Source organism: Gopherus evgoodei, chromosome 6, assembly GCF_007399415.2.
Source record: "Gopherus evgoodei ecotype Sinaloan lineage chromosome 6, rGopEvg1_v1.p, whole genome shotgun sequence".
Taxonomy (NCBI): domain Eukaryota; kingdom Metazoa; phylum Chordata; order Testudines; family Testudinidae; genus Gopherus; species Gopherus evgoodei.
In genome coordinates this window covers 107,777,530-107,796,614 of record NC_044327.1, presented here as the reverse complement: position 1 = coordinate 107,796,614, position 19,085 = coordinate 107,777,530, and the positions used below count along the sequence as shown (strand labels likewise).

The window sequence follows — 19,085 nt, the reverse complement described above, 5'->3', positions numbered from 1 at the left end:
CTGCTCGCTGAGACCATCCCCACCTCCTGCTGCTGCCCCCATCCTGCCCCACCCCACCCAGGGGTCACTCTCCCCTGCCCCCCAGTTTTCTAACATTCTGCCCAATCCCACTGTGGTCTCCCTCCCTGGCCCCCAATACCCTGTACCCCCCCTCAACCCCACTCTGGTCTCTCCCCTCAGCCCCTAATTCCGTGTTCCCCCCCCATTCTGGTCTCTCCCCTCAGCCCCCAATTCCCTGTGCCCCCCGACCCAGCCCGGCCCCCAAGGATCTATCCTCCGTGCTCCTAAAAGCTCCGTCCCAGGCCCGGCTCTGCACAACCTGCCGCCCGACCCGTCTCTGCCGCTGCTGCTGCTGCTGCGGGCGAGGCTGTAGCGCCCGCGGGCGGGTGCTCTCCCTGCCCCGACCAATCAGGCGCGGGAGCTGGGAGGAGCCCAGGGGAGCTGCCCCCTCTGCCTCCTCCCCCTCTGGAGACACTTGAAGGGAGCGCAGGCGAGCCCCGCCTGGGAGTGAGCGAGCGAGGGTGACACACACGGCAGCACATGCTGCGAGGAGGGATGAGCTCCAGGGGCCAGCCACTGGCACAGCTCACACAGCCGGGCTGCGTGGGACTCTCAGCACCGAGCTGCCAGCCGCTCAGTCCAGCACCCAGCGGAGGCGACTGGGAGGAGAGACACGCACCTGCCACCGCCATCCACCGCCCGCTGCTTTTATAACTCCAGTCCCACCGCAAAGGGTCCCGAACGGGGCTGGGACAGTCCCCACCTCTGCCCCTCTGAATCCTCGTTTCCACATCTCAAGGAACTGGACTCAGCAGCTGTTGGCTCGCAGGGACACACACGGCAAAAGAAGAGGGTTTGGAAAGCAACTCCGATCCTTCAAGGATCTAGCTGAACCTCTTTTTGGAGGAAGACCATTGGGAAGATTTTGCTTGTACAAAGTTGAGGGGCAAAGACAAGGAAAAGAGCAGCTTTGCACCGGAAAAAGGGAAAGTCCCCACTCTCAGAAGCTGGGATCTGTTTCCGAGCTGAACTTTGGAAAGTGCAAGAACCTGCCCCAAAACTGATAGAACAGCAGCCACAACAAAAGCTGTACCAAGAAAAAACATTAACTGTGACTTTTCTGAAATGCAAGGCTTTTTTTTTGTGGCTTCACTTTCCATTGCGTCTGTTTCTTCTTGAATTCAGTTGCTTTTTAAACTCACGCCCCCTTGCCTTGAAATGCAGAGGTTTTTTAATTGAATCTCTTTTATCTTGAACTGCAGTTTGTTCCTTGACGTTTTGGGGGGAGCGGAGGGGGAGGGACTTGTCTTTGAACTGCATTTTTGGATGCACTTTTGTTTTCATTTCCCCTAACAACCCACAACAACAGAATCTTCATCATGTCTTTTGACCACACCACCATATACACAATAGCAAACAGTTCCACTAGTGAGCATGGGGACGGCAAGCCCCCCACCATCCCCACTGTCATGTTCATCTTTGGTGTGGTGGGCAACCTGATCGCCATCGTGGTGCTTTGCAAGTCCAGGAAGGAGCAGAAGGAGACCACTTTCTACACACTGGTGTGTGGGCTGGCAATCACTGATCTTTTGGGGACCTGTCTGGTGAGCCCAGTCACTATTGCCACATACCTGCAGAACCGCTGGCCGGGTGGACTAGCACTGTGTGAATACAGCTCCTTCATCCTCCTTTTCTTCGGGCTCTCTGGCCTCAGTATCATCTGTGCCATGTCTATAGAAAGGTACCTGGCCATTAACCATGCCTATTTCTACAACCATTATGTGGATAAGAAGCTGGCAGGGCTCACTCTCTTTGCCATCTATGTCTCCAATGTGCTGTTCTGCGCCCTGCCCAGCATGGGACTGGGCAAATCTACCTTACAGTACCCCAAAACTTGGTGTTTCATAGACTGGAAGACCAAGGAGGCCACCCATGCTGCCTACTCCTACATGTATGCCGGCTTCAGCTCCTTCCTAATCATGGTCACAGTAGTCTGCAATGTCTTGGTGTGTGTGGCCCTGATTCGCATGCATCGCCAGTTCATGCGACGCACCTCCCTGGGCACAGACAACACCGCCAGCCGCTTGTCTGACTTTCGCCGGCGCAGGAGCTTTCGTCGCATGGCTGGAGCAGAGATCCAGATGGTCATTTTGCTTATTGCCACCTCCCTGGTTGTGGTCATCTGCTCCATTCCTCTGGTGGTAAGTAACACGGCACTGCCCTTTCCATCTTCCCCACCACCAAGTCCTCTGGGGCAAAACTCACCCACCTCCTTTTAGTCTGTGGCTGTAGGACAAGGCTTCTCTTTTCTGGGCTCTCACAAGTTATTGAAACAATTCTAATGAGATTACACACACATAGGCAGTGATCTAAACTTATTTTGATTTACAATGATAACAAAAATAAATGCTTATCCTCGGCTCCAGGTGCCTTTGACGTTGTAGTGTTAAAAATACGACCAAAAAAAGAGTGGCTTCCCTCGTATCTCAGAGAAATATCACAGCAACATCCTGGCAAGACTGTAAGGTATCTTAAAATCTGTTTTTAAATCAGACTGCAAGTGAATTATCAGAGGGGTAGCCGTGTTAGTCTGGATCTGTAAAAGCAGCAAAGAATCCTGTGGCACCTTATAGACTAACAGACGTTTTGGAGCATGAGTTTTTGTGGGTGAATACCCACTTCCTCAGATGCATCACCCATGAAAGCTCATGCTCCAAAACGTCTATTAGTCTATAAGGTGCCACAAGATTCTTTGCTGCAAGTGTATGTGGTTTGGGACAGGCCTGCACTTGAGGACACTTAATGCATTTTTAAAGTATTTGCAGTGTGTGTTAAGACACAGAGGAGAGCGAGGTTATTATGTATATAGCACCAACAGTGTGCTGTGCTCTTCACAGAAAGTACAAAAACAAGCTCTCTGTCCTGAAGAGTTTACCATCACAGGGATAGAGTCTACCACCCTTACTCTCCTTGAGTCATGCCTTAATCTGTGGGCACTCTTGTTGATTTCTTAACTAGAGTAAGAGTGGCAGAATCTGGCCCTAAGTAATCTAGAAATCACGTTAGTACTGAGCATGATCACTGATGATTGGCTAACTTCCTGAAACAGATGAACAGATCACTTGAGGTCCAATCTTGAAGCTACTACCATTGGTGCCATGGACATCCTTGGCAGTAGGATCCAACCTTTGATTAGTGAACTACACCTCCTTCTTGCCCTCCACCTTAACTCCAGGGGAAGTTAATACCAAAAATACCAGTTTGGGGCTCAGTCCGTGCTTGCCACTCAACACAAAATTACAAATAAAACTTGGCAAACTTCTTTGTCTTGTTGACTCAGATACATTAAAAGAAAAAACAATTGGCTATGCATAGCTGCCACCTTCCCAAAACAGGATCTTCTGAGCTGAGCGGTAGGAGTGTTATTAGAAAGAGATGGTTTTAGAACACAGATAATTGTAATGGAGTTTACTGTAGGTGGCAGTTATCCTGGAATAGCCCCATATCAGGGTTATTGTAACAGGGAGCCACATAATGAGGATGAAATATGATTGGCCAACTAGGATTGTGAACTATTCAGTTAAATAGTATAATTGCAGGGGTCAGGCCAGTTTTGCCACATTACTAACATGTATAAAACTCTGAAGTGCAGCTGTGCCTGGATCCTGGCATTTTGGCTGCAGCCACTTGGCCTTCAGCCTAATGTTTTGCAGAGCACCCTGGCACAACTGCTCACTTTCCCATGTTATTGCTTGCAGGACATCTTAATGTCTTGCAAAACATCTTAAGAATTGGAAGGCTGACTCAGTTAAAGCATGGTTTTTGTATCGGCATATACTGTGCATGTACGTTAGGGTGACCAGATGTCCTGATTTTAGATTCTTTTTCTTATATAGGCTTCTATTGCCCTCTATCCCGTCCCGATTTTTCACACTTGCTGTCTGGTCACCCTAATATGCGTGGACCCATGTGCATGCACACATCAGATCCAAGAACTGTGCTTAGAGCTTTGTAGCCCAAGATCAGAAACTATGCAGTTATTCTGTTTTCCTACCCAGTCAACACTCAGGTAATATAATTGCTAACCTCCTGACATTGGACTGAAGATACTTAATTAGATTAAGCTGACATTGTAACAACTCTGAAAAATATTTTAATACCATGTTATTGGAAGGGATATCGGTAAATGCAAGAGAAAGGATCTGAAAGCTAAATATAAACTAGTGGGTGAATCTCGTGCAGGACCAGATAGAGAGGTGGAACTAAGAAGTCTCAGTGCCGAATACAAAGAGATGTGGTTCAATTTCATTCAAGATTCACGGAGAAACTTTTACAGAAAGAACAACCAAAACATACCGGGGGGGGGGGGGGTGGCTCCACCAGAAAGGCAACTGGATTGTTGAAAATCAAAATTTATGGTCTTGGGGGGTAAGCGGTTTTGGTGGGAGGCTGGTGACTGCATAATCTGTGGGAGCGGGCAGGTGCCAAGAGAAAAGAGGGCTAGGATGTGCTGCAGCCATCTCAGGTCTTATCTTCACTGCTAAAAATGTGGTACTTTGTACCTCAAAGCAACACGCGCCCTGAGGTAAAAACAGAGCGTAGACAAGGCACTTTTAGTTTTACTGTAAGGTAAGCAAGGGGAGGTCAACTCTATATCCCGATCTTGGGTTGGCCTTGCCTACTTTACCTCATGGTAAAACTAAAGTGCCTGGTCTTTACTGTGTTTTTACCTCAGGATAGCTCATGCACATTAGTTACCCTGAGGTAAAAACGCACCTTTTTTAGCAGTGAAGGCAAGACCTAAAGGCTGATCTGTACATAGATGTTGTACTGATTTAACTGTTTCAGGCCATGTCTACACTACATAGCATAGCTATGGCACATCATTGTGCCGGCATAACCTTGTAGTGTGGGTGCAACCGACTCCAACAGAAGGGGTTTTACCATAGCTGCAGGAACACTACCTCTCCATGCTACATTAGCTAGGTTGGGGAAAACATTCTTTTCACACCCTGATGTAGCCATATCAACAACTTTTAAGCATAGACCAGGCTTAAGATATAACTGTCTGAGCACCTTTGCACTGCTATAACTACATCCACACTTGCGAGGTTGGCCCGCTTCAGTGACACTGGTACAACTTTGTGTGTAGACCTGCCCTTAGAGTTCTGAATGAAATAAGCTGTGGAATAGTGGAGGGAAGGTATGAATATGTAATATACCTTTAAAAGCAGCCACTGGGCAGAAAGACTGGAAAATCATTAACCCACCTATACATTTTATGAGCCAATGCAGATCCTGTTGATTAAACTTAGAGCCCTCACTACAGAGGGAGCTGATAGGTCTCACTTGTTACAGAACAGTCCGTTCTGATAAGGAAGAGGAGCAGCATCCAGATACTGTTGGTGGCACTCTGCAGTTACATAAAGCAAACACAGAGGCTTCTTTGTGGCTATGAAATTTTCTGATGAGCTGATTTCCTATTGGTGACAGAAGCTGAATAAACCATAACCTAATAGGGTCAGAGCAACACAGCTTCTGTAGGAGAGAATCATATCAACTTACTTTCTCAGAGTGAGCTCTTTCATGAGATAATAAAATAGATAAGGTGATCCAGTGGGCTTTATTTACATAGGTTTACAAAAGGTTTTTAAAGAACTTCAGAAAAAGAAATAACCATGGTGTAATAAATAAAGTCATGTCTTTATTTAAAGAATGGTTAAACAATAGGAAATTGAATCATAGTGAACAGAAGGTAATAATGGGATGCTCTGAGAGCTCAGTGTTTTTAATGTTTTAATGATTTGGACAGTGAATCAGTGAAGTTTTATGATGGCACTAAATGGCTTTGATTGATAAAATGTATGAAATATTGTGAGAAACTTTAGATGGACTTGAGAGAAAAAAAAAGCATGAAGACAGATAAAATGAACTGATAACACTAAAAGGAATGCACACTAGCAAAAATCATCTACATCTTTCACATACACCTGTATGCTCTGAATTTGCAGGAAGTTATTGTGGATGTCATGGTGAAGAGTCTGATCAAGGAAATAAGATAGAAAGTAATACAAAACGTGTGTCCAGACCTTTATCAGAGTTCATCATTGGTCACTTCATCTTAAAAAAAATATTTAAAGGACTGAAAGTTTTACTAAATGGCAGTAAAGGTAGTTAAAGGTATGGAAAAGATGATATTACAGGGGATTTGATTGAAAACATTGTATAAATTAGTATTTGTATTTTCGCCTTTACACTTTCGCAAGAGTAAAGATACTTGATAGTCAAATTTTGGAATTCATTGTTGCCGGTGGTCAATTTTTTTTAAAAGGCATGATCATTTAATGCTCTGTAACAATAAATTTAGCTTGGTATGCCAAGGTAGTAAGGGTAATAAAATCTCATATTTCACCACATACATTTGATACCTGAAGGGGCCAGAAAAGAGTTTTTAAACTTAATTTATAATTGTCCCAGTGGTTAATGTTTGTTTGTTTTTCCTCTGAAGTATCAGGACTGTCCATGGCCGCAGGTGAGATGGCAGACTAGATTTTAGAGCAATGGCATGATCAGCTATGACAAATACTAAGTCCCTGTGGGACAAAGCATATTTGGCTTACACAACTACAGAATTTGTTTCCTGCTTGCTATTAACTAGGTGTCTATTTATAGCATGTCAATATACGATATGGGGAAGTTTTTATGAGGACAGGTGAAAACTGGGTAGAGGGCTGCTCCTTTGTTTATTCTGCATAATAACTATCATAAAAGGCACTTGATGGTACTTCAGATGGGTAGAAATTGCCACTTATATTTACATTTAGTCAGAAGGAAAAGCAAAAACCAGACTCTTTCACTGTGTCAACAGAAGCTGTAGCAGCCAAGTGATTCTAGAGTCTAATCACTTGGGCATAAACTTCAGAACAATTTCAACACAGCCACGAGAAGCAATTCGTTAATACACCTTAAAAAAACCACTCATTGCTTCCAGTAATCAAGAAATCTAACTAGTGCAAACCTGTTCTGGTGCCAGGGTTTGATCAGTCCCAGTTTGCTTCTTGCTTTAATTAGAACTTCAAACTGGACAACTTCAAGTGTCAAATTAGTTCCGACACACAGTAATCCATTGCCTTAAGGTAACTGAGTGGATTGGTTGGATGTTCATAAGAGGCCAGGCTGACTTTGCTTCATCAAACAATCTTGTAAAAGAGCATTTTTCAGCAAAACATTATTTGCACTTCAGTGTTGCTCTGCAGAGGATGCTATACGTGAATATTAATTCAGTTACTTAAGTAATGACTGAACTGGAAGATCCATTCAGTTTCTTTTTTGCCAGACATATGATTAATAATGATACATGCAGTTGGTATGGACATGTACTAGTAAAACTAGTTTGATATGCCATTGGATTTTGTGATAAAAGCTATGGTGTAGGCTTGTTGGGAATATAGTAATAGCTGTGAACGTTCTAAAGTTTTCACAAAGTAGGCCCAAATTAAGTGTCTTTTATACATACCTAGGATACATCTGTCAGTGGACTATTCGGAATATAAACATCATAAGGTGCTTTGCTGCAATGTAACCAGACATTGTTAGTGATTGAAAATCATTATCAACTATTTAATCAGCACTACAATAGATTCTTATATTACAGTAAGCTCTGCCAGGTAAACATAAAGGGATGTGTCAAGTACATGAATTTCCTGTTCAGACGCTGCTAGCTGATTACTAAATTTACTTTTTAATCATTCACATTAAACTGATGGTCCAAAATTACAGCTATGTAAAAACAGAATGAAAAAGATCAAATTTTAAAGTTGGAACAATAACACATTTCTTATGAGTGGTTTTGGCAACTTCTTTCAAGATGTCCCTGCTGTATCAGTTGAATGTATCAGTGGTACTGTATCCTTCTCTGCTGATTTCTTCCTGATCTTGTTTACATGGAATATAAATGTTAGTTGGAAGGGGCTGAAGGAAAATAAATACTGTGCTTCTAATCACAATATGCTGCCTTATGGAGCCCTAGCTGTCAGTGCAGGCAGTCCTTCAGCAAAGATGAAATGGTCTATGTCAAGACAGATGTATGTACATTTGCAGAGTATATTTGAACTTGTTGTGGAAGAAGTCCTTTGCATTTTAAAAATAATCTTCTAGGAGGAAAGGATCAGGAGAAAAATCCTCTCTGGCAATTTAACCTTTGTATTTCTGAGATTTATTCTTTTTTAAAAAAATACTAGCATTATTCTTCTCCTCTGTACACAAATAACTAACTGACTCTTCCAAGATTGGCTTTTGAAACCAAGGAGCAAATGTCAAAGAAAGCTAACACTGCTGCTTTCTGGAATTCTGACAGCCTCTTCTCAGACACAGAGTCTGTGTAAGAGGGATGACAGCGTTTCAGTGCTGAAGATCATCTCAGAGGGGTGGGAGTTAAGCAGCAGAACTCTTTAGTGTCTGCATGGTTTGCGGCTGGCATTGGTAATGCGTTCAAAGAACATTAAATTGGCCATGGCAGGTCTTTCATGGTACCTCTCCCTATCAAAGCAAATACCATAGTTGGTAACTGATCTTCCGTGTTTCCTCAAACTAGAGACAGGAAAAGGAGCTTTTAAAAGTGTGACACTGGTGCCACCTAGTGGTAAGATTCTCCACCAGACTTTGTGGTCAAGCTAGATAATCAGATTACTTTTATTACACTAACACAAGCTCTCAGGGCCAAATGGTGAAGGCCTTTCTTCACTACAATTCTGTAGAATTTGGCCACATTTTATGTATTTTAATGTATAGGGGAAACACTTTTAAATAAGTGTCTTATTTCAATTATTCTTCAAGCAGTGATACAAGGGGACCACTCAGGTCAGAAAAGGTAGCAATTTTGCTTCCTAATATAGTAACCAAAAAAAAATAAATCCCTTTAAGAGGAACTAATTGGTAGCTATATTGATAGCGATACTCTCTATAGTACTTTTATATCATTGACTGATACTTGTATCTCTACCTAGTAATTATCTGACTTTAAGCAGGTAAAGGAATGCATTCCTGAATATAGATTACATAGCGATAGCTCAGAAAATGATTACTACAGACTGAGCAGGACAGCATAGGAATCATCAGATACTCACTATCTTTCAGTGATACACATATTAGACACAGATTCCCACTCAAGAGGCGGACCTGGCTTTTTTTTTAAGTTGCTGAATTTAAAGTTGTTGGGCATTAATTCAAGTCCTGAATTCTTATGTAGGAAGAATCAATCCAAACCTCACATTACTGTACTGAATTGTGAAATTTTTCATCAGACTTGGATTGTTTCACACACACTTTTCTGGTAAATATGACTTTAGAGGTTTGCTTATGTTTTCCTTCTCTTCATTTAAACCCCTTGTCTGAAACTGTATCCAACTGGCCCAAAACTTGACAAACATTCACTTCAGAAGTCAAGACAAAGAGGGGAATTCATAAAATCTATTATTGGTACTGGATATTTATATCAAATAAGGAAAGTTGATTTGCCTAAACTTACCTGAGTGTCTGCAAAGCAGGTAGGGTCTTCCACAGGAACGGCTTTCCAATGGATTTCCTATTCCTGGGACACATTTCAAGTCCTGATTGTTAGTTAAAGTTATTGTTTGAAACTGTTCAGCTTGGGACAGTTCAACATAATAAGCCCTATGTGTCCAAGCCAATACTCATTAAGGTCGCTGGAAAGATAACCCCATTGACATTAATGTTGGACTGGACTTTATGCACAATAGTGATTGCAAGGGCTCTTAATGAACGAGCTAGAACTGTGCTGTTGTTTTCTCCTCTCTTTAAAGCAATGAGCCTGAATGGTCAAAAAAAAACTTGGGAAAAAAACTTGTTCACCTTAGCCTCCAATGATAGAACAAGAAGCAATGGGCTTAAACTGCAGCAAGGGAGATTTAGGTTGGACATTAGGAAAAAGTTCCTAACTGTCAGGGTAGTTAAACACTGGAATAAATTGCCTAGGGAAGTTGTGGAATCTCCATTTCTGGAGATATTTAAGAGTAGGTTAGATAAATGTCTATTAGGGATGGTCTAGACAGTATTTGGCCCTGCCATGAGGGCAGGGGACTGGACTCGATGACCTCTCGAGGTCCCTTCCAGTCCTAGAGTCTATGAGTCAAATGCTACCATGGATAAACAAGATCCCAATCAAGTGTTAATTCACTACAAAATTTCTGAGTGGTTACTTAGAAACACTATTGAAATAAACTTCTGCATCCCAACAATTGAACTGAACATCCTGAACATTTCAGGGTTATTACTTTTGCACCTTTCAATCCAAACCTAGATGCAGACCCAGCTGGGAAGATCTAAACAGTTCTGCTCAGTGCTGGAATCATCCTAATCAATGAAAAATCTGGCCGTTAGAGGCAGCTGTTAGCATTTCTTAAAACAAGCTTCAACAAGCAGAATGTTGAGGGTATTAAAACGTTGCCTTGAAGCTCTAATAATGGAAGCTGTCAGCACAAATATTTCTAAACTAGGGATTAGGCAGCTCTGGGCTTGTCTCTGGAGACCAGTTTGCCTGATAGCTGGTAATGTGGGTTTTATTTGGTTTTAAACATACAATTATGAGAGCCTAGCTGGAGGAAATATGCAATGATTAGGTCTCCTCAGTTGACCTAGGGCCTCCTGTACCCCTGGCTGGCAAAGATTTGGTTATACAAGGATTTGGGTCTAAATCTTGAATTCTGGGTTCTATAAAGAGAAGGAAAAATCACCACCTGGGATTTGAAAATTAAAAAACTGTAGGGATGAACTGGAAAGGTTCATGGATACATCAGGGGGGTAGGCAGTAATCAGGAGGGGAAAAGAGAGCGGTTCTTTCCCTCAAGAGTAAGGAAAAAAGGTCAATTTACAGCAGAGTTCATTCCTTGATCTTTGCCTTTTCTAAAAATAAACCTGCTGTTGACATGAGAAGCTTGGCTTTGCCAACCTCTCCCCTTGTTGTAACATGCAATTGCGAAGCCTGATTTTTTAAAATGTCATCTCTAGTTTGCTGGATTGAACTGTAAATATGGGTCTTTCTTTTCCCCTTGACAGGTACGTGTCTTTGTGAACCAACTGTACCGGCCAGACGTAGTGAAGGATGTCAGTCAAAACCCCGACTTGCAGGCCATCCGCATTGCTTCAGTGAACCCCATCCTGGACCCATGGGTCTACATCCTCCTCCGCAAGACAGTGCTCAGCAAAGTCATAGAGAAAATCAAGTGCCTCTTCTGCCGCATTGGAGGGGCTCGAAGGCAACACTCTGGGAGCAATTTCAACTGTGCGGATGGACGCCGAACCTCCTCCGCCATGTCCAGCCACTCACCCTCCTTCATCTCTCGGGAGCTGAGGGAGATCAGTAGCACCTCACAGACACTGCTCTACCCTCCAGAGCTAAGCGAAAGTAGCACTGGGGGTCGCATGCTGCTGCCAGGAACCAGTGCTGGTCTGGCTCAGTGTGACACTTCATCAGTGAGGACACTACGCAGCTCAGAGACCTCAGACTCTTTGCCAGGACAGGACTCTGAGAGTGTCTTTCTGGTGAATGAAGTAGGGTCTGGTGGCAAAGCTGGGTCTGGTGGCGAAGCCAGCTCTGTGCCCAAAAGCAGCTCCCTCCAGGTCACCTTTCCCAGTGAAACATTGAACTTATCAGAAAAGTGTATATAGCAATGAAAGCAATCACACACACGTGATCCTTTCCCAATACTTTGGAAAAACTGGTGCAATAGACACGCACTCTGCCTACTAAAGGGAACCGGGGGTCAGCTACACTCTGAAGGGCTATTTTTCTCTTGCCATGTGATGAGTACAGTTCTTCCAGACTACTGAGGATCATACCATGGAGCAGTTGCTACAAACAGGCCCTGCCATCACAAAACATACAGGACAGATCTAATGGGTTTGGAAACATACAACGTTATTACCTTGTATTGCTCTGTGACATAGGATTGCTGCTGGGACTCTATGGTTGAAAAGATCTGTCATTTTTTGTCCAAATCTGCTAGAAATGTATTTTCTCTCCCCCCTTCTGCCACAACTATCAAGGGTTTAAGTCTCTGGGTACTAGAGAGCTGAAGGCGAGACAGTTACTGGGACCTGGATAGAGATACTATGACAACTGCCTAGTGTACAATTTTAAAGAGTCTCACTAAAGCGTGAAAATGTGAATTTTTATTGCTGTAAATATCATCATTTAAAATATTTAAAAATCTATTCTTCTCTATGAGAAGGTTTATTATTAATACAAGGTATATAGAAACAATTGCCAGCCTTCATTTCCTCTGAATAGTGCTGGCTGCTGATAGACATTCTTGAGTTAGGTTTGTTTTCCATACAAATTTACAGGCAGGTGGAGAACTAGTTCTCTAGATGGGAACAAATAAAAACTTTTTGAACTAAATGGAAACATTATGTGCTATTAAGGGAGAAAAGAAAACACACCTTCTTAGTTTAAAATATTCTTTCCAGTGTGTGTACATTCTAAAAAGCTAGATTTTATTTATGTGCTGTGAATATTTATCTGCAGAACACAACTTCTCCTTTCTAAGTACTAAGGCCCCAACCTTGCACTCTTACACACATGCTTAATGGCACTCACAAGCAGTCCAACTGAAGTCAATCAGACTCTTCACATGAATAAAATTAAGCATTTGGATAAACTGCTTTTGGGATTGGGGCCTAAAACTTTCAATTCCTGGTTAATATTTTTAATATTCACTCTAGTTTAAAAATCCCCAATGTACTAACGGTATTTTTTATAACATTTATCCTTTTACTTTAAATGAGTAAAAAGAATCTTATCATTGCGTAATCTGATATTCCATCACATAATCATATGAAACAAGCAAAGCAGAATCTTCATTACAAAGTACAGGTATATAATCCCATACCCCATACTCAGCCCCCAAGGAGAATTATTTACCACTAAAATGTAGTGCCATAAATAACTGTTAACCAGTGATGAAAAGGAATTTTGTGTTTATGTTTTAAAAGATAGATCTTGTTCCAGCAGCATTGTAGTATCAAACATTAATTCTGTACAGATCTTTGGGAAAAAAATTGTCAAAGGAATATTAAGCATGTTATGTTGCTTACCGTGTTTTCATGTGAATTGCTTTATTGTAATTAAAATCCTGAGCCTGATATTGATGATATGTTTAAGAAGCAGTTGTACTGACCAAAATCATTTTGGAGATCGCAATTAAATGGAAACATTCCGCTTGAGTTCAGGAGTTTATGCAAGTCTTTAATTGTGTGTGTAATTCACTCAGTGCCAGCCCATCGGCCCTCATCTTAATAAACTACAACTTTCAAACCACGCTATTTAACAGCTGTTAAAATGTCCTCCATTCCTTCCGTTTCCAAAGCACTACACAACTATCACCGTTAACGAGGAGTCATCCTGCAGAATCTCTGTTGGAGTACAGCTAGATCAGTGTTCCCCAACGTTGTGCCCGTGGGTGCCATGGCGCCCGTGGGGACATTTAATGCGCCCACGTCCTGGCCCCCGGGAGAGCACCTGCTGAAATGCAGCCGAATTTCAGCAGCATTTCAGTGGGGAGGCATCTCAATGATGACGCTTGTCGCCAACAAGTGACGTCATCGAGAGGCGTCGCTCCCGAATTTCAGCGGGGATGCCTCTCGATGATGTCGCTTGTCGATGGGAAGCGGCATCATTGAGAGGCGTCGCCGCCGAAATCTGGCGGCATTTCGGCGGGTGCTCCAACGCCGCAGTGGTCCTTCGGCTGGCACCCGCCAGCCAAAAAGGTTGGGGACCAATGAGCTAGATAAATTATTCCAAAACACACTTGAGTCTTCATTCCAAATCATTACATAAAAATCTTTGGCGGTGCACTCACCCTTGCTGTGCTTGCTTTCCACTAACTTTGGAGCAATTGAGTTTTGCTGAATGAACAGATGTAGAAAGGGAAAGGTAAGCCCGCACACACAAGTACTTGCATCATAAGTGGTATGTGTTGCAATCTATAAGTATCTATATGCGGAACGGATGGAAGTTGAAGCCAGACAAATTCAGACTGGAAAGAAGGTGTAAATTTTTAATTTTTTAACAATTTACCAAGGATTATGGTGACTTCTCTTTCACTGACAATTTTTAAATCAAGCTTCAATGTTTTTCGAAAAGATAAGAACATAAGAACGGCTGTACTGGGTCAGACCAAAGGTCCATCTAGCCCAGTATCCTGTCTACCGACAGTGGTCAATGCCAGGTGCCCCAGAGGGAGTGAACCTAACAGTTAATGAACAAGTGATCTCTCTCCTGCCATCCATCTCCACCCTCTGACAAAAAGACAGAGTCTAGGGACACCATTCCTTATCCATTGTGGCTAATAGCCATTAATGGACTTAACCTCCATGATTTTATCCAGTTCTCTTTTAAACACTGTTATAGTCCTAGCCTTCACAACCTCCTCAGGCAAGGAGTTCCCCAAGTTGACTGCGCGCTGTGTGAAGAAGAACTTCCTTTTGTTTTAAACCTGTCACCCATCAGTTTCATTTGGTGACCCCTAGTTCTTGTATTATGGGAATAAGCAAATAATTTTTCCTTATCTACTTTCTCCACATCACTCATAATTTTACATACCTCTGTCATATCTCCCCTTAGTCTCCTCTTTTCCAAGCTGAAAAGTCCTAGCCTCTTTAATCTCTCCTCATATGGGACCCTCTCCAAACCCCTAATCATTTTAGTTGCCCTTCTCTGAACCTTTTCTAATGCCAATATATCTTTTTTGAGATGAGGCAACCACATCTGTACGCAGTATTCAAGATGTGAGCGTACCATCGATTTATATAAGGGCAATAACATATTCTCCGTCTTATTCTCTATCCCCTTCTTAATGATTCCTAACATCCTGTTTGCTTTTTTGACTGCCTCTGCACACTGTGTAGACGTCTTCAGAGAACTATCCACAATGACTCCAAGATCTTTTTCCTGATTTGTTGTAGCTAAATTAGCCCCCATCATATTGTTGGGGGTTATTTTTTCCAATGTGCATTACTTTACATTTATCCACATTAAATTTCATTTGCCATTTTGTTGCCCAATCATTTAGTTTTGTGAGAGCTTTTTGAAGTTCTTCACAGCCTGCTTTGGTCTTAACTATCTTGAGCAGTTTAGTATCATCTGCAAACTTTGCCACCTCACTTTTTACCCCTTTCTCCAGATCATTTATGAATAAATTGAATAGGATTGGTCCTAGGACTGATCCTTGGGGAACCCCACTAGTTACCCCTCCCCATTTTGAGAATTTACCATTCATTCCTACCCTTTGTTCCCTATCTTTTAACCAGTTCTCAATCCTTGGAAGGATCTTCCCTTTTATCCCATGACAAGATAAGCTTGAGGGATTGTTTTGGGGAATTTCTATGGCCTGGAGTAACTCTTGACGTGACAATCTGCCTCTAAAATTAATGGTCAGACTTCTCGCTAGGCACAGAGGAGGGGAAAAACACTTTTAACCACCGCGGCATCCAGGACTAGATGTGGATCTAAAATGACCTATCAAAGTCGTGAACCTGTGTGACACTACCTCAGTCATAGAACCTCTTGCATTCCTTCCCACACCTACCAATATTACCTGTGTCTTGACTGAATTGAGCCTCAGCTAGCTAGCTCTCATCCAGGTCCTAAGCTCTGTCCACTACGTTGGAGAAAATTGCTACTTTTCTAGCATTGATTGGTCTCATGCTATCTCACCACTGTTTGTGTAACAGCCATCTCTGATGCTTGTGTCATCTGACAAGTCCTCCTTCATCCACACTTCATCTCTTCTCAAATTTAACTGGAAAGCATCTCTCTTCTCCTGATCTCATCTAATCTGTTTTGTGGAGAGTGTGTGTGTAAGTTACTTATCATGGTGATGAAATGCTGCAACCCTTGCCTACATCTTAATTTCTCTAATTTTTAACTCTAACTCTGTGACATAGCTATGTTATGTAGTATACAGTATATCTGAATTGAAAATATATAGACAAAAAACTGTTCTCCAACATCCTTTTATTGCCTGATCTTGCCACAATTGTGCCCCTACAGATAAACCACAAACACTTCCTGTAGTTTTTCCTACTAAATTACGGTGTGAAATATTAAAGGGTAAGTTGTTAGAAGCCTCGAAAAGTGGAAAATACCAATTTTGTTTCCATTGCTACCTGTAATTGCCTGAGGCAAAAAATTCCGGCAGTTGAAGCACAAATATGTTTCAAAGATATTTCCCTTTCAGGTCAAATGCTTTCCCTCTTTGAGACCGAAAACTCTTGCTTTGGCTAGAAGTTGGATATTTTTAAGTATTGGTCAAGATACCAATTTTTACTGTAATGATTATGTTTTAGAGTAATATACAAAAAATATTAATACTTTCAGAAACAAAAGACAATAGGTTGATCAAGTACACTACATAACATACTAAACATCAGGGGCACACCTCCCTTCCCAACATACCTCCCTCTGATGACCAAGTTTCCACAATAAACAGCCACCAATGATGGGCAGGGAAGTCTACGCTTTATTTACAATATGGAGATATCCAATAAGCAAGACCTGAGCATGCAAAACACAAAACACTGTACAACATTAGAATGAGGTTCATACCACCAGATGTCAAACTTCCCAATTTGGGAATAACACACCATCACAAGAAGTGTGCTTGGTGCTCCCTCATACAAGACGTTACTGCTCACCTCACTACCTGGAAGTAATAATCTAATCTTTAATCAAATCAGAGGGAAACACATGTTCTGCATATTTGGGATGTAAGTGCAGACCTCTCAAACCTGGCCCAGCAATCCACCCAAGTTGACAGTACGTAAGGGCATCTTTTCACGAGCCAGACACTGCAGCTCTGAAGTCAATGAGAATTTTATAACTAATTTCAGTGGGAGCAGATATGGGTTTATATAAACTTGGGACAGGAGGAAAGGAGGAAAACCCTTTGCACCCATGAATGTACCACACACTGGAAGGCATATAATGAAAAGACATATCAGGTCATCTAGTCCAATTCTGTCCAAGTGAGACATAGCAAATATATCCTACTAATGGATACAAGTAAAATTACAGCCCCATGAACAAATTTTCAAGTAGGAGAATTTCCTTGTACCTGAAAGATCTGCTCTGATCCCTCTCAGTGCCAACACTACCTTAGTGGAACAATGATCCTCTTGAGGCTGTGCAATAACAGGATGACCTTTTCATGGCTGTATAGATGGTTTTATTAATATATATAGTAAAATAGTTTTACAGTGCCTGCTGGTGCAACAAGTATAGGTTTATCAGTAGTTCTATTATAAAGCCTGTCTTTGAGGGATTAAGGAAAATTTAATCTGAGCTGAAATTTAGCCTATGAATATCAGCCCTAGAGAAGATACATTTTCCAAAGTACAAAACAAAGAGCTTTAAATGTTGTTTTGTCACAGAAGGGAAAGATTATACACACGCATATCCCATATATGTATATATCCCAAATATACATTAGAACACCACTCATGAAAGGGAGACCCATTATGAATTACTGAAATTTTAGAATTAACCAGCCAGCAAACAAAATGAAGCATTCTGTGTTCCTTATGTGCAGCACAAGATGTATTTTGTTCATTTATTTAAGCAAGTGGACACAGTCCCCACAAAGCAACAGGAATAAATGCTATCCTGAATAAGTGGCCTGCTAAAAACCAAAAATCATCTAACTTTTTACGAGTGCAATGCCATACCACAGGGAACATAACCAAACAATACAGTAATAGATTCCCTTCTTTGTAGTCTTACTGTAGAATCATCATAGCACAAAAGAGTTGCATCTAAAGATCTATTCCTAATCCATTTCCCACTGTGCTCTGGGGACTCCTAACATTTTATGTACTCAGGCATATAAGGAGATATACTTAAGTATACTGGGATGGGTCAAGGTAAGAACATTGGCTTGGAATCTGACCCCAGGTTTACAAGGAGTATCTGTGATCTGTAACTTCTTCATAAAAAACCCTATTCCCTATTGAAAATAAAGACTCCTGAGAACAAGCTTTCAGAGTCACACTTCACTTGCGTTGATCTATAATGTTAATTATTAACAGGCTTGAACTGTAATACTTAAATCAACTCTCTCTTTTCCGGTTTCTTTTTAAGTAACTGATAATTAATTACATGAGAAACAGCAGATGTTGTTTAGACTGTGCAGTTAAGAAATTGAGTTGGATGAAAGCAGTTATGATAATATAATTAGTGTTTTCAAATTATATTTGTGAAGTCTTAAAATATCGGTTTTAAAATCAACACCTATTTGAAAGTATAGATGCAGCAGGAATTCTGGTTTTCGCTTATCTGTAGTTTTTTCACATTTTCTTTAAAACACTTTTCCTCTGAAAAATCTACTTCAGAAATAATGACCCATTCTATTTACCCTGTTCCACTGCTGCTAAAAAAATTCTTCCAACACTTGATAAATAACATTAGATTTCAAAAGAATACCAGCAAAAGATTATGCTGCACTATCGGGCTCTGATAAAAACAGCATCATCGGGGGTTGTAGAACATTCCTCCTTCTCAGTTATGGTCTCTACTGTGCCTGAAGCAGACACAATTACTACTGTTTTAGTTGCTGAAACAGTTTTCTCCTTCTCCGCGATAGCTGCACAAACTGCCACAATCTCATCACTTTCAAAGTCATAGTCTGGGATTGATTCATGGGCATCATCTGCTTCTTTTGCCTCAGCTTGCATCGCCTTAGTCTTTGTGGCTTTCTTTTGCTGTTCATGCAGCTTTCTTGCCCAGGTAAGGTCTTCCTTCCATAGTTCAGGGCTCACTGGATAGATGTGCAAGGCCACCTGAAAGCTGCGAATTGCCTAAAAATGAACAGAGAGCGGTTACCATTTTTTGAGCTGACACGTTTAATCACAGAGATGAAAACAGCCTTATAGGTCGTTTAAGTCCAGCTGTGACTAAGATGATTGTTTCAGTATGTTTCTATTGCTCTCTCCAGCCCAGTTTTAAAATCAAGTGAAAGTACTTCTCCCATCTTCCCTAGAATGCTTTTCCATGGTTAGTTTTACATGTAATT

At 41.6% G+C, this 19,085-nt stretch overlaps 2 protein-coding genes across 3 annotated transcripts in view; one reads left to right on the top strand and one right to left on the bottom strand.

The window, feature by feature from the left end:
* Positions 1 to 520: 520 nt before the first annotated feature.
* Positions 521 to 13,242, top strand: PTGER4 (prostaglandin E receptor 4). Its single transcript, XM_030567606.1, has 2 exons — positions 521 to 2,201; positions 11,074 to 13,242. The coding sequence occupies exons 1-2, from the start codon at positions 1,380 to 1,382 to the stop codon at positions 11,683 to 11,685; spliced, it is 1,434 nt and encodes a 477-aa protein (XP_030423466.1). The 5' UTR covers positions 521 to 1,379; the 3' UTR covers positions 11,686 to 13,242.
* A 3,278-nt stretch (positions 13,243 to 16,520) lies between these two features.
* TTC33 (tetratricopeptide repeat domain 33) overlaps positions 16,521 to 19,085 on the bottom strand; it is a 107,554-nt gene continuing 104,989 nt past the window's right edge. For both annotated transcript variants that reach the window (XM_030567011.1, XM_030567012.1), the window contains exon 5: positions 16,521 to 18,870. In XM_030567011.1, coding sequence (XP_030422871.1) covers positions 18,517 to 18,870 — 354 coding nt within the window. In that variant the 3' untranslated portion in view covers positions 16,521 to 18,516. The remainder of the gene's footprint in view (positions 18,871 to 19,085) is intronic.